The sequence below is a fragment of the Rousettus aegyptiacus genome, unplaced genomic scaffold, assembly GCF_014176215.1.
Source record: "Rousettus aegyptiacus isolate mRouAeg1 unplaced genomic scaffold, mRouAeg1.p scaffold_m13_p_2, whole genome shotgun sequence".
Classification (NCBI taxonomy): Eukaryota; Metazoa; Chordata; class Mammalia; order Chiroptera; family Pteropodidae; genus Rousettus; species Rousettus aegyptiacus.
The window spans coordinates 30362432-30377646 of NW_023416295.1; the positions used below are offsets into that span (position 1 = coordinate 30362432).

The window sequence follows — 15215 nt, forward strand, 5'->3', positions numbered from 1 at the left end:
CCTTCTTCCCTGTATCTTTAGGCTAAGAGGCTATTAACAGTCTTCATTTTTAATACATACTCAAATGCCATGGAAACCAGCCTCAGCAGTGACTTAGGAGGCAGAATTTCACTTCTCAGTTTACTGCAGGGTTTATAAGTACAAAGGTTCATGTGCTTGCTTAAGGAAACTTTTAAATAAATATCTGTTCATTATTCTTTAAAAAAGGACAGGCAAAAAGAAAGAGAAAGGCAAAAAGGATGTAAATTTTCTTGAGTCCTACTCTGGAAGGGCTCCCATTGGCAAGGCCAGTCCTTCAAGCCTCTTGATTCTGTCTGCTCAGTACGCTTGTCAGAGTCCGTGAAGACTGTCATGAGATAGGAAATTGCTCCTTCTCGACAACATTATGAGCTCGTAGAATTGACTTGTAATAAATCTATGGCTCATAAATAAATAAATTATTACTTCCTATGCCTGCAAAGTCACCACAGGTGGACCAAAAATTAAAACAAGAAGGTGGGGGGATGCAAGGCTAGTCAGGTAAACGCAGGAGCTCTGCCTGGCGGGAGGCTGCTTGGTGCCTGCATTTCAGGGACAGATTCTAAACCCTGTAAATAGATGATTTCATCTCCCCCCCCCCCAGTTTTGTGGGTAACCCTAGGTACCACATGAAGTGACCCTGTTATAAAAGCCACAAGGAGTTATGGCATATGGGAAGAAAAGCAGGCTTTAAAGACCTAAGTGTCAGTCTCAGCAGTCATCCACTAGCTTGCTATCCTTATCTGGTTATGAAATCTAGAATTAACAGCTCCATCGTAGGGTAACTGTGGAGCTAACATGAGGGTGAGGGTGAGGGGAGAAAATAGGCAAGAGATACCAGAAAAGCAGGCCTGTTAAAATCAATCCATTTACGCTGGGATGCTAAATTTTATAGTGAATGGGGGCAGGGGGAGGGTTTGATCTTGACAAATAAAAGTTGGAGTTATAGGAATCAGTTTATCTTACATACAATAAAATTTAGGTTATAATCACAAATATAGCTTAATTATTAGAAAGAAAAAAGAACAAATGAAGTGTTGAAATTTCTCAAAGGTGGAGAAGAGTTAATTTTTTCAAGAAAATTGTATGATAGCACAAGACGATATTTGTCTTTCTTACCACAGTCGTGAAGGTCATATTACAAAAGCTATGCTGGGGCTCTCTCAACCTTCCTATGTCCTCTCTTTAATCTCACGACATTCAAATTGTTCTCAATTTTCTTTTCCTTCGGTTGTCAACTCTTATAACTTTGCCAGACTCTTATTAATCAGTGGTTTTGCATGTGATTCAAGTACTTCAAAATCTCTTTCATTGACTTTTATGAATTCCTGAATATTTTATTAGTTCATACAGTGTCTCTTTGCAATCAACTTATTGTTGGAATGTCTGAAATTCAGTGAGTCACTAACACAGAGACATGACTTGCAGGGATCAACTCTATCATTGGGAGAACTGGTTGAATGGGGACTAATATAAAAAGTTTTTTATTTTGTGATATTTTTTGCTCTTTTCTTCATCTCCGCAATAGTGTGGAGCTGGATTATGAATACCTAAGTAAAAAGGATCTCTTGTTTTGTCAAAAATTTTGAAAACTGTAGTGCTATGAAAACGTAGTCAATCAATCTTGGGAAAAGTTTCAAACGGTTTTTATCCTAATACTTTAATCAAGGTCACACTTTGTATCAATAAGCAGGATAATGATGCTGAACAGGATTGTTTCCTTACCTGCATACTGCACTTGATATTCACTTAATTTTTTGGTTTTCCCGATGATCCTCTATACCACTGGGAATCTCAGGAATTGGGCAATTTATTGTTATTTAAAATTTATTTTTTCTTAATTTTAAGACTGTAAGTTCCTTGAGAATGATGTCTGTTTCATTTGTCGTACTGTGGAGCTAGAACAGTGCCTCACACATGGTACGCAGCGGAGAATTAGTGTCCGTATGAACAGTCAGATAGGTTTAGCAATCTGTGTTTATGACTTAGGTGAGACTCCTCTCTAACATGATTATTCCTTACTGTTTGATTCCATCCCTTCTCCCTTTTTCTGTTCTTCTGTGCCTTTTGTTGACCTCTGTAATAGTGGTAAGCACCAGTTAGTAATCTCACACTTTGAAGTTTAACCTGTATGTTTGCAACTTTTGCATACAGTCATTGCATTATACCAGTGAAATGACTTCAGTTAGAATTTACTGTGGTGGCAAATCACTCGTAAAATCTAAAGCAGTAACTGATTTTTTGATTGCATGTACATTGCTCTAGGTGCTCTGCTGAGAAAACCATCGAAACACTGTTGCCAACTTAGAGGCAACTCAGTGTGTCATTCCCAACTCTTCCTGAAACATACATTCTAGTGGAGAGAGACACTAGACACTAGAGAGACACTAATAAGTTAAACTGTACACTGAAAAGTGCTATGGAGGAAAGATAAAGCAGAGAAAGAAGAAAGGTAATGCTGGGGCAGTTGAAATTTTACATAGGGTAGTCAGGGAAGGTCCTGCAGAGAGGGTGGCATTTGGTAAAACTGTGCAGAGATAATGAAGTGAGACATGTGGATATTGAAGAGAAGGTCTGCAGCGGAAGCAGCAGATGCAAAGGCCCTGTGGTTGGTGTGGCTTGGCCTTCTAAAAGCAGCAGTGGGACTAGGGTAGCATGAGCATGAGTGGCCATAGTGGTAGATGAGGTTAGAGAGGACCAGGGGCTAGATCGTGTGGGGCCTTGCAGACCTTTATAGGGCTTTGGCTTTTACTCTGAGTGAAATGGAGGCCACTGGAGGGTTTGTGGTAGAAAGTAAATGATCTGACTTACATTTGAAAAGAATCACTCTGGTTGCTGTGTTGAGAGTAGACAGCAAGGAATCAAGGATGGAAGCAGGGAAGGCCATTATTTATCCAGAGGACAGGTGATAGTGGTGTGAACCAGAGTGAAGTTCGTGAAAATTGATTCCTATCTTTCCTTACTTTTTAATTAGATTCTTTGGCCTAGAATTTATACCATATTTCCATGGCCTTTTCCTGCCTTTGAAGTCCACCTCAATTTTTCTCATTGGGCTTTTCTTAAACACTGGCCCTTGCTGATCATTTCTTATAGCGAGCTCTTACTGGCTTTTGCACTTATACGTTATGGTAGAGAAGGCAATTGATTGTTCTCTATTTCTTTCATGTAAGTTGATTTTTGTCTTTTTTTTCTGTAGTATAGCAAAGGTCTTATACTTTCCAGAGTACATCAGGCACTTGACTCAATAAATTTTTTGGATGGCTGGCTAAGTCTAAGGAAAAGTCAATGTGTTCTCATATGGTTGATTTGATTTTTTTTTGCATTCTTTTCTCATTAGTAGCAGTTAACCTCATTCATTCATTTGAAAAATATTTACTATTCACTTACTATTTTGCAGAGGATATAACATGTAAGAGAAACTGTAATGGTCCTCAAAGAGTTTATATATAGTCTGGTAAGAGAAGATATGCATCTTCATAATTAAACTAGGAGGCCTTGTTATGTATGGGTGATATGAATGATATAAAACAAACCACTGGAACTAAGTAGTAGGAATGTTCTCTTGGGTGTTCTTTAAGAGCAGAGTAATCCTTAGAACTTGCAGGTGGAGTGAGTGTAGAAGTTGGAAAGGATGGGCAATTGGGGGCATGCTAAGCATTTTCATGGGTAGCAGAGTAGATAAACTTGTGTGAAGAAAGTTTGTATGGGACTTTGGGTTTATTTAAAGACATATAAAGAAATTGACTCAAAAATCCACCCTCTCCTCTCCACCCTGACTGCCAGAGTCATCGCTCAAATCCATGTCATCTTCACCTCTCACCTGGACTATGCAATGGCCTGCTGGCTTCAGGTTCTACCTTAATCTGCTTAAATGTTACTGTTAGGTAGCTAGTCAGACATTAGTGACAGGTGGTACAAAGGAATAGGGGCCCAGTCTAGAGACCGCCCAAGAACACCCCAATTGTAGTAGGATTCTGGGTACACACATGAGCACTAGGCAGTTATAGTAGCCAGGTGTCAATCAAAATGACCTCACCAGCCAGTCACCTAGGAATGCCTTTGGGACCACCCAGTATGGCCCAAATATAAGGCAGACATTTCTGCTTCTGGGCCTGTTTTTGCCTGTCTGGGTTCTCTCTCTTTTTGGTGGCCTTTTGTGGCCTTTTCGCCCTTTTGTGGCCATTCTGGCTCCTTTGTGTTAGTTATAGCGCTGGGACCATGTGCCTCCTTGGGGCATACATTGTCTTTCTAAAATACATTTTTAATAAAACTACTAAATCTCAATGACCTGTGATTCTTCACTGCCATTTGAAGAAGAACCGAGGAAGAATGCCAACTACGCATCTGCACATCATTATCTCTCTCCCTCCCCAGTACCACTACCACTGGGGTAACACGGAACTCCAGTCTTCCCCATTGGTGCCATTACTACCTGCAAGAGGCCTGCCCTGTTTACCCTACCTAAACTTGGCCCCGCCCCTACCCTTTTGCTCACTTCCATCATGGCCCTTTAATTGTATTATTACTTGATTGAGAGTGTTGTCATTGAAAAAGTGCGGTGGAGAGAGAGTAGATAAACTGCTTGGGGAAAAATACAAGGGTCAGAGAGGCCTGTTAAATGGCGATGGCCTTGATATGATACGACGTGAACTTGGTTGGCTTAGTACTGTTCTGGCAGAGGGGATGGAAAGAGAGAAACATGAAGGTTTAAAAGTGTTTTCTGTAGGGTACAGAGTACATATACAATCATTAGTTTTTGTATAGTTACGATGTCTGTTTAATGGAATAAAACAGTTGTATTTAAAGACAGTTGGTTGTCTTTTCTAGGAGCTTTTGATAGTCAGTGATTTGGAGCTTATGTTTTGTGGTTTGATTTGGGAGACTTTTCTACACAAATATGCTCCAACCAACACAAGTAATGGAGAATTCTTAAATATATGATCCTCCCCACCCCCCGCAACAATTGGTAATTATCTGCAGCTTTAGCTGAAGATAATGTTTTGGGATGTGATCCATGCAAAAGAAAAAAAGGCTTCTTTTCCTCTATGAATGTACAAGGAATAAAAGTTTAATATCTTTAAAAGGAGATGACTCTAAAATGAGTTATTTCCACTTCCCCCACATAACCCATCAGTATTGGTGAATAGACAAACAAACCACTCACAGTGCTTGATAGGAAAAACAAAAATTTTCTTTTCCTTTTTTTAATTACCTGGATAGACCATGAACTTCATCTGTGCTTACTGAAAAATAGGTTGCAATTTTAAAAAGATTTTGAAAATATATGAGGTTTTGGTTTCCATTTTCCTGATCTGACTTGGTGTTTAAAAATGATTCTCGAGGTGAAGTGCTGCTCTTCTTAAGTTAATAGCATCTGAAAAGTATAGATCAATGTTTTAGAAAATTGGCATCTATGCCAGTGAATATCATTCTGGTAAGGGGACTCAAGGACGTTCATTTCCTCCTCTTCTAGTAACAGTTCACTTCTTTCTGAGGAGTCGCTTCTGCCCCACCGCCTTCAGTTTCGGTGGAATTGCTGGTCTAGATGCCTGTTCTTCTCCATAGGGTCATGGGATTCTCGCTCCCAGGACTCAGTCCTGAGCAACATGATGAGGAGAGGACAGATGTGTCGGTGGGCCGATCTTGGTGGCTCCTGTTACCCAAGAGTGTCTTGGACTCATTCTTTTTCCTCTTCCTTTTACTTTCTGAGCTACCTGGTATCTAGTAAAGTTCCTTTCTGTTTTAGTTTATCAGAACAGAGTTTTTCTGTTCCTTGCAATAAATGTATCATATCAAAAGGAAAAGAAAATTATTTGTAGTCCTGATGTCTATTACTACTGAAAAGTGTCTTTTTATTTTTTTTCTGTATGTGTTTATTAACACAATTTAAGTACAGTTGACCATTGAAAAATGGGTTTGAACTGCGTGGGTCCACTTGTATGTGGATTTTTTCAATAAATATGTATAGTACTATAAATGTATATTCTCTTCCTTATGATTTTCTTAGCATTTTTTTTCTCTAGCTTTTACTTTATCATAAGAATACATTATATAATACACGTAACGTACAAACTATGTGTTGATCAACTGTTTATGTTACCGGTAAGGCTTCCACTGAAAAGTAGGCTATTAGTAAAGTTTTTGGAGAAGTCAAAAGTTATATGCAGATCTTCTACTGAGCCAGGAGTTCAGTACCACCTCCACCCAACCCCCGCATTGTTCAAGGGTCAACTGTATGTTGTATATGTAACAGTATTTGATTATGCTTATTATATTATGGTGAATAAGTTCCCATGTCACATGTTACAAATAGCTTTTAATGGCTTCATTGTATTCTATAATATAGATAACCCTTGACTGAACTCTTCTTCATTGTTGGAAATTCATTTTGCTTTCAAGATGCTTTCTATTATGAATAATGTTGTCATAAGCATTTTTTTCCATAAAGCTTTGGCAGTGTCTATGTTTCTTTCCCTAGGCTAGAGAGCACTGGAAATGGATCACTGAGCTAAAAAGTGTGAGCTTATCCCAGGTGCCAGCAAGCTTCGTAAAACTATCCTCTCGGCAGCACATGAGTTTGTTTTAATGTACCTTCACTTTTTGAGGACTGTTGTTTTTCAAAGTTGACATTTTAATGGATAAAAAATTGTATCTCGTTTTTGTTTTAATTGGTTTTTTTGATATATAATTATTGATGATTTAATTTTTTCTTTTGTGCATTATCTATTCATACCTACAAAAAAAGTTTAATTAAATAATTGAATTAAAAACCTTATTGAGTTCAAAGAACTGAACATAGTAAAACCAAATCTTAATTATTTTCTGTTATTTATCTAATTGTATAGTCAGCAGTTTAAATCCAAATAACATCTTGAAAGCATTGTTGGTTTCAGTCTTTAACAACTTTGGAACTTAAAGTTCTTTCTTTCTGTGGACATCCGTTTTCCAAAGTTACAGGTGGACTATTTTTATGTTGTGGATCATAAGGTATCAGATAATAAAATTGTGAGAAGAGCCTTTTCTTAAAGAACAGTAGCCCAGAGGGAAAATTGCATTTTCTGATCCTTTTCCACCTGGGAAGAGGAGGTGAGGGGCAGCTTCAGTCAACCAGACTCTCTGTGGAATGGCCTGAAGTCTTGGAACATTTACTGGTACATTGTATAGGAGGAATATTTTTAGCCTTAATCATTTTACTAGCACTCTCTTGCTGAATAAGCTAAGCATTGGGTTGTGATCATGTATGATAAACAGAGTTAAGACTCTGTGAATGCTTTTTCTTAACAGTGGCACAGTGGGACTCCACTGGGAAGGGATCCTTGGTTGAGAATTTGGTGATGGCTGTCTGCATCTCAGATACCAACAGATGTTATAAGATCTGACGGACCTGTTACCTCTTCCTAGATCTCACACGTCTCTGCTTATTTCAGACTTATATTCCTAGTGTCTCTTGACATAAGTATAGCTTTATTCCCCTTTGTTTTCTCACTTATATAATAAAACACACATGGAGTTTGAAGCATAGTATAGTTGATCAGGGTGGGTGTATGTTGGGGGGCATTTTTGTGGAATTTGAAGGGTTAAACAAGGATGATAGTTATTATTATTCATTTATTATTATTGGTTTATCAATGTCCAGTCTAGGTTAAAATCCAATGATGCATTTCTAGTCTGTAAAAAAATCCTTCGACAGTGAACATGTTCAGTACTTGCCCCTCAGATGAAGTTTGGTAAATTGACACTTCACCTCTGGATTTTTTAGTAAAAATATTTTAAATAAAAACACTTTCTTAATGTATTTGTCACCTGCTACTGTCTGTATCTTCTAAGCAAAATCTGCTGCTTTTGGAAATGAAGTTGTAAACTAAGATGTTTTGCAGTTTGCTTTGTAATTATATCTATCTTGACCTCTCGAAGAAAAGTGATTTTGTTTCAGTTGTTTAAGCAGATATCTGTTATCTGAGAGAGCAGCACAGTGCAGACCTAATGACAAATAGAAGAGGGAGGTTTTTTTTTTAAGGAGTGCTACATCATGTTAAATCGTGTCTTTTGGGATTGGGGCATATAGCTGCAGGGGAGGCTCACCATGAGAGGCGTTATCTAAGGAGCTATAAATATGTTTAATAAATATGGTGGGTACTACTCAGTTTCCCTCACTATCAGCTTTATCTTCTAAAACTTCAGAAGAGCATGGATAATATTCTGAAGAAAATTTGTCTTTCTCATTGCAGAAGGCATAGGTAGGAAACCAAGAAGCCAATCAAGAATTTAGATTCCAGTAGGAGAGAATGTAAAGCAGCCATTCCTTATTATCTGAGTAGAACTAATTATTTTTTTTTTTTGTATGAAAACACTACATTGAATAAGACTAAATTTTTAACTATAAAATTTAGAGTGGTTTGATTTTTCTTTTCATTTTTATGAAACCGCAAAATCACTTTTGCCTGGCATTTGGTATTTATTATGGAAACATGAACTCTCAAAAATATATTACTTTTCCTATAAGAGAAAAATGAAGTTTTTCAGAGCAGATTTGGTAACAGTCCCTCATTGAAGTAATAAATACTAAGGCCATTATTAAGTAGAAACTTCCACTTAAAAATTTGTTTTATCCTTAGCCTCGTAATAACCAGCAATTCAGACCCACCCTCACAAGAGTTTTCAGGATATAGTTACTTGGATATTTTGCATTTACTTCAAACTCACCTAAAATGGTGTTGATTTTCTTAGCCTGATCAATGTTTCTGGGATTCTGTTGACACTTAGATTGAAACTCTAAAATCTAGTCCTAATTTCTTCCTCACTTTTATCCCCCATAGTCAATCTGTCACCAAATCTTTAAACTCTCAGATTAAGTTTCCCATACTTAAATTTCATATTTTGAATCCTCTGCTCAGATCTTGGAATGGCTTCCTGCTCAGTACTCTTGGTGAGGTTCCAACTGAATTACTTCGCATTCTGTGCTCAAAATTCTAATCTCTTCTCTTTCTAATCTCACATCTTACTATGTGCAGTCACCAGCAGGTGAGTGGTTCTTCTACAAGTGGGTTGTTTGGAAGTTGGATTTAAATGTTATGTTGAAATGGTTCTTTAAAAGCTGTGGTTCAGTCCTGAGCTACATCTCAAAGGCCTATGTATCCTAATGCAGCTGCTTTCTGAGCTCTGCGAGCCAGAAGTCATGTATGTATTCCAACTTTTGTTCTTTCTTAGTGATCTTGCTTGATCATATATCTCCCCTGTTTCCTGTACCTTCATCTTTTCCTCTTCACTGCCTCTTCTCTCAATTTTCATTTACTGATATTTTAAACAAGTATTTCCTGCGTGAGTGTACTGGATATTGCAAACATGCGAAAGTCTCTCTTATCCTAAAAACAAAAAGCAAACAGACCCAATCATGTCTCAGTCCACATCACCCTCTCTCTACCACACGCTTTTCTCCCCTTTACTGTCCAGCCTTTTGAAGAAGAGTCTGTACTCTTTACCCCCACTTACCTTCTCAGCCTCCTTCCTCAAACCTCAGTGGTCTAGCTTTTACTGGCCCTGTAAACTGTTTCCCTAAGGCCACTGATTTCCTTCTAGTTTTCAAATGCTACAATAACTTCTCAACTTTTAGCTGCAACATTTCACAGTCTTCCTGTCTCTTCTTCAAGATGTCCCCACCACCACCTTTCCATCTCTCCCTCCCCTTCCCCTCTCCTTTCCCTCCTTCTACCAAGTGAACACAATAATGGTTAGAAAGTGAAATTTCAGCCTTTATATCTGCTGGAGGACCGGAGAATGGCCCTTGCAAGGTTATGGGGTTAAGGCTCGTACTTCAGAATAGCCGTTCCTCAGTACCTATAAGACTCTTTTTTTCTAGTTTGGGGTCTGAACTTTGAATAACTGAGGATGCTGACAGCCTACTCTTTCAAAAAGTATGTATGGGGGGAGAATCAAGGAGTATTAAAACTAATTTTACTTGATATAATTAAAGTAGAATGTAGTCATGTAATGTGAAAAGCTGAAATTACTATATGCCAGGTACTGTTCTAAATGCTATACCTGTACTAATTCATTTAGTTCTCTACCAAATCCTATGAGATGGGCATTATTATTCATATTTTACAGATGGAAAAATGGCAGAGAGTTAAAATAAAGTGGCCAAGATCCCAGAGAGAGTTGATAGTAGAGACATGACTAAAACTCAGAAATCATGTTTTGAAGCTTATTCTCTTATTCATTGTACTAACTTATCTCTCTGATATAAATAGAAGTCATTTTAAAACAATAGTTTTGGTGTATGTACTTTTTTTCCCTTTCTTCTAAAGCAGAGTAATTTTCAGTAGTTCATCTGTTGTGGCTTTAAGTTATAATGGTTCTGGCCTAGTTCTTTCAGGGGAGTAGTTTAGTTATACATGGCCTGAATTTTCTATTTGACTATGGTGTGTTAAGAATGAATTATTTATAGTATTTGCTGAAGCTGATGTGGTGCTTGATTCGCTTGGGTTTTATAAACAAAAATCCACTAAAATTTTGTTGAAATCCATGAAAATTTCATGAAAGTGTCTAATAAGAAGTTGACCTGTATTTTAGGCTTCATGGATTTGAGGTTGTTTAACAGTTATGGGTTATATTATGTCAGAGTTACCATATACCACACAAGGATAACAAGAGCTAAATTTATGAAGAGGGATATTAGTTTATTTGTTCATTTTAAATTTGTTCTTTTTACATAGGATATCTTTCTCACCAGTACAAGTTATTTCAATTCAAGAGATAATGCTAAAAATATGAGATCAGGTTTATGACAGAAAATCAGGAATGGTGAAGGGCAGAACCAGAAAAGGGACTCAAGTTTTAAGTCATGGTCCTAGAAGCTTAAGGAGTATCTAGGAGAAAGATGCTCATCGTTCATGAATCTATTCATTTAACAAATATTTATCGATACTGACTGTGTACCAGGCACTGTTGTAGATACGGGGACAAAATAGATGAAAATCTCTGCCTTTATGAAGTTACATTCTTTTTTTTGTTTGTTTTGGCTTTATTGAGGCATTATCGATAGATAATATTGTAAGATATTTAAAGTATACTTTGTGGTGATATATATGTGTACATTGTGAGAAGATTCTTACCCTCTATGAACACATCCATCACCTCATACCTCTTTTTCTTTAGTGAGAACATTTAAGCTATCCTTTAGCAAATTTTAATTATATAATATAGTGTTATCGACTATAGTCACCATGTCTTATATTAGATCCTCAGACCTCATTTATCTTATAGCTGAAAGTTTGTAACCTTTTACCAACTTCTGCCAATTTCCCTCATCTCCTAGCCCTGAAAACCACTCCTCTGCACTCCATTTCTAAGAGTTTAACATTTTTTTTTTTTTGGTAAGATGCCGCATATAAGTGAGGTAATGCAATATTTGTCTTCCTCTGACTTATTTCACTTAGCATAATGCTCCAAGGTCCATCCACTTATTTGCTGATGGATGCTTTGGTTGTTTTCATAGCTTGGCCACTGTGAATAATGCTGCAATGAATGTGGGAGTGCATATATCTTTTTCATATTCTGTTTTCATTTCCTTTGGCTGTATACTCAGAAGTAGAATTGCTAGATCATACGGTAGTTCTATTTTTAATTTTTGAGAGACCTCCGTAGTGTTCTCCATCCATAGCGGCTGTACCAACAGTGCACAAGGGTTTTCATTTCCCCACATCCTTGCCAACACTTGTTAACTCTTGTCTGCTTGATGATAGCTATCCTAACAGGTGTGGAGCGATATCTTATAGTGATTTTGATTTGTGTTTCCCTGATGAGTAGTGATGTTGAGCAGCTTCTTGTGTTTCTGCTGTTGTCTACTTGTATATCTTCTTCGGAGAAATGAAATTGGACTGCTTTTTTTTTTTTTTTTTTTGCTATTGTATGAGTTTTAAAATATATTTTGGATGTTAATCCCTTATTAGGTGTTTGATATGCAGATATTTTCTCCCATTTGGTAGGTTTCCCTTTCATTTCATTGGTAGTTTCTTTGACGCCCAGAGGATTTTTAGTTTAATAGAGTCCTACTTGTTTGTTTTTGCTTTTGTTGCCCTTACTTTTGTTGTCCAGTTGAAAACATCATTGCCAAAACTGGTGTCAAGGAGTTTACCAACTATATTTTCTCCTAGAAGTTTTAAGGTTTCAGTTCTTGAGCCATTTCTGAAGGATAAAGGATAGACCTAAAAGAGATGGCAGAGAAATCCCTTTTTTCCTTACTTGCTAGGAGGAAGCTGTGCCGAGGTGTGCACAGGTGTGTGATGGCCTTTGCCATCATGTGACCTCATTCTATAGAAGTTGTGTTTGACATAATCATTTGACAGTAGAATAATAGGTTTTATTTTGACAGCAGAAGATTATGGCATGGTCAGGCTTTAATAAACACTCCTTAAGGCTTTATATCTGGGAAGCTTAAACCTAATTCCTCACATTGTAGCACTAATGCTTTGTGCTTGTCTGTCTCTTGCAGCTTTGTAGGAAGCCAACCTCCGAGAGGCAGACGGGATGGCCAGCTCAGCCCGGGAGCACCTGCTTTTTGTGCGACGTCGAAATCCCCAGATGCGGTACACTCTGAGCCCAGAGAACCTCCAGAGCCTCGCCGCCCAGAGCTCCATGCCAGAGAACATGACCCTACAGCGGGCCAACAGTGACACGGACCTGGTGACTTCTGAGAGCCGCTCCAGCTTGACTGCCAGCATGTACGAGTACACCCTGGGGCAAGCTCAGAACCTTATTATCTTCTGGGACATTAAAGAGGAGGTGGACCCCAGTGATTGGATTGGACTTTATCACATAGGTGAGTCAATTGAAATGGACTTGTTTGTGATTTAGAGCATACATTTTACCCCATAATACTACTTTGTACTTTCTCCTGGAAAAAAAAGTCACACACGTAAGTAAAAACAGCAAGATTCTGGGAGTTTTTCCTTCCTTTTTGAGAGGTGGAGAGACAATTATAAATATCTTGCTGATATGAATTCTGTAGTTACATCTCTATCCTAATTAAATGCCAGAACCTGCAGATTTTACAGTATTTTCTTTTTAAAATTTCATATTGCTCTTTATCAATAGTTCAACTTCAGAAAGAGGTGGCTATTAACATTTAGTAATATTTTTAAACTAATGAAAAAGATATCTAGATTTAGATAAGTAATATGAAAAAAATGTTCTGTATTTTCTTTAGGAACAACTTGCAATCTAATGTATCTTTTTATTTAAGAATTCCTCGATGTGTCCTGTATCAATTAGGTGAAGAAAGTGTCATATTTTTCTAATAAATGGCTTAGAAATGGATTGCTATTTGTTTTAATAAAAGTGTCCTAGCTCTCTTTAGCTACTTTGTATCCACAGATGAGGGATGCTAGAATCATGCATACTAGAAAATAAAGTCTGCTTTATCTGAAAGCAAAAATCAAAACCTACCTACCAATCATAAAGAAAATCTAAATCAAGCTAAATAATAAAATCTAACATTCATCAAAGTTAGAAGACTTTTTTGCTGCATGAAGAGAATTAAACAAAAATTTAACATCAGTTATTTTATTAGAAAGACTACTGCTTTCAATGTAGATTATAAATCAAGCTTCTTTTTTTGCGTGTGTATGTTTTGTTTTTAAATGAGTCAATTAGGGGAGAGGGGATGACCTTTTATGGCAGTGTTTCTCAACTAGCCTCAGTTTTGTTCCCTACAGGACATTTGGCAATGTCTGGAGACGTTTTTAGTTGGCACAGCTGGATGGGGAAAATGGGAGATTAGGAATGCTGCTAAATACTCAGAAATGCACAGGACAGCCCCTCACAGCCAAGAAGTATCTGTTCCCAAATGTCAACAGTGCCACTGTTGAGAAACCCTAGTTTGAGGCAAAGTATCATCCTTGCTGAAATTTTATTAGAATGTTAAACCCACTTCACTTTATTTTTCTCTGGGGCAGGGAATTTAATGTTAATTAGTTCATGTTTGCTTTTGTATATCTTACTTATTGTTTAATTCTATTCGATAGAAAGAAATCTAAAATGGCAAAAAAAAAAAAAAGTTAATGATTTTTTTTTCTCTTGTGACAACAAAAGGGGAAAAGTTTTCAGAGTTTTCAGTATTTCTCCCAAGTAAGTTTAAATATATATTCAAAGTGAGGAAGTTCCATGATTTAAAACTCATATTTTTATATCTGATACTATTATGTTCACAAAAAAATCACAGTTTTCATGTGGCTTTTGGAGTAACTCTTTTGGCTTTGAGGTGATTTCACTTTTGGATTTCATAAGCTTTTTTTCACTTTTCTCATATTATTTTTTCCCTTTTTTCTCATTTTAGATTATTTTGTAATGCTTAATATGGGACTACAAATAGCAGACTATTTTTTTTCCTAAATGCTTTTTATACAATGTTTCTTTGGGACATAATCAATTTTGCTTTCTTATTTAGGATGATTTCTTTTTCATATGAATAACTTAATCCGTAAGACGCTAGAATTACTTAAGACAGTGATTCCTGTTAATCATACTTCCCCCCTACTGTCTTTTCTGTTTCCCCACTCCACTTGTTGTAGTTCCCTGTCTAAATTTAATTGAGAAGGAATTAAGGAGTCCAAAGCCAAGTTCATCTTACCTCCGAGTGACCGAAGCCACAAAATCTTGGTGTTCTTATATTTCACTTTCTAGCGACAGAAATAGAGGTCAGAGTTCTAAATCTGGCATTACTCTAAGGATATAGCTGGGAAAGTAGAATTAGGAAATAAATCTTTTGAAAAGTGCTAACTCCAGTTTATTTCAAGTTGCTTCTGTGTCTTTCTCACATATCATCCTTGTATCTTTACAACCTTGTATGTAGTGTGTCTCTTCCCCTCCCCCGCCTTTGTCTACCTTTCAGCATTTTCTCTTTATCCTGGTTTTTAGCAGTTTGTTTATAATGTATCTAGGTGTGATTTTCTTTTTATTTATCCTGGTTGGGATTCTCTGAGCTTCACAAGTAAATGTTTTTGATGAAAGTTGGAAAATTTGGGGCCATTATTTCTTCAAATATTTTTTCCTATTTTCACTTTCTTTCTCTTTCTGAGACTCTGCTTACATGTATGTTACATCATTTCATGTTCTACAAGGCTCTGAGGCTCTGATTAATTTTCCTTCAATCACTTTGATATTCAGATACGATAATTTCCTGTTTCCATCCAATGGATTTT

At 37.0% G+C, this 15215-nt stretch overlaps 1 protein-coding gene across 2 annotated transcripts in view; it reads left to right on the forward strand.

Annotated features, from left to right (window-relative positions):
* HECW2 (HECT, C2 and WW domain containing E3 ubiquitin protein ligase 2) overlaps window positions 1-15215 on the forward strand; it is a 320650-nt gene that overhangs the window by 106411 nt on the left and 199024 nt on the right. For both annotated transcript variants that reach the window (XM_036237069.1, XM_036237068.1), the window contains exon 2: window positions 12509-12835. In XM_036237069.1, coding sequence (XP_036092962.1) covers window positions 12544-12835 — 292 coding nt within the window. In that variant the 5' untranslated portion in view covers window positions 12509-12543. The remainder of the gene's footprint in view (window positions 1-12508; window positions 12836-15215) is intronic.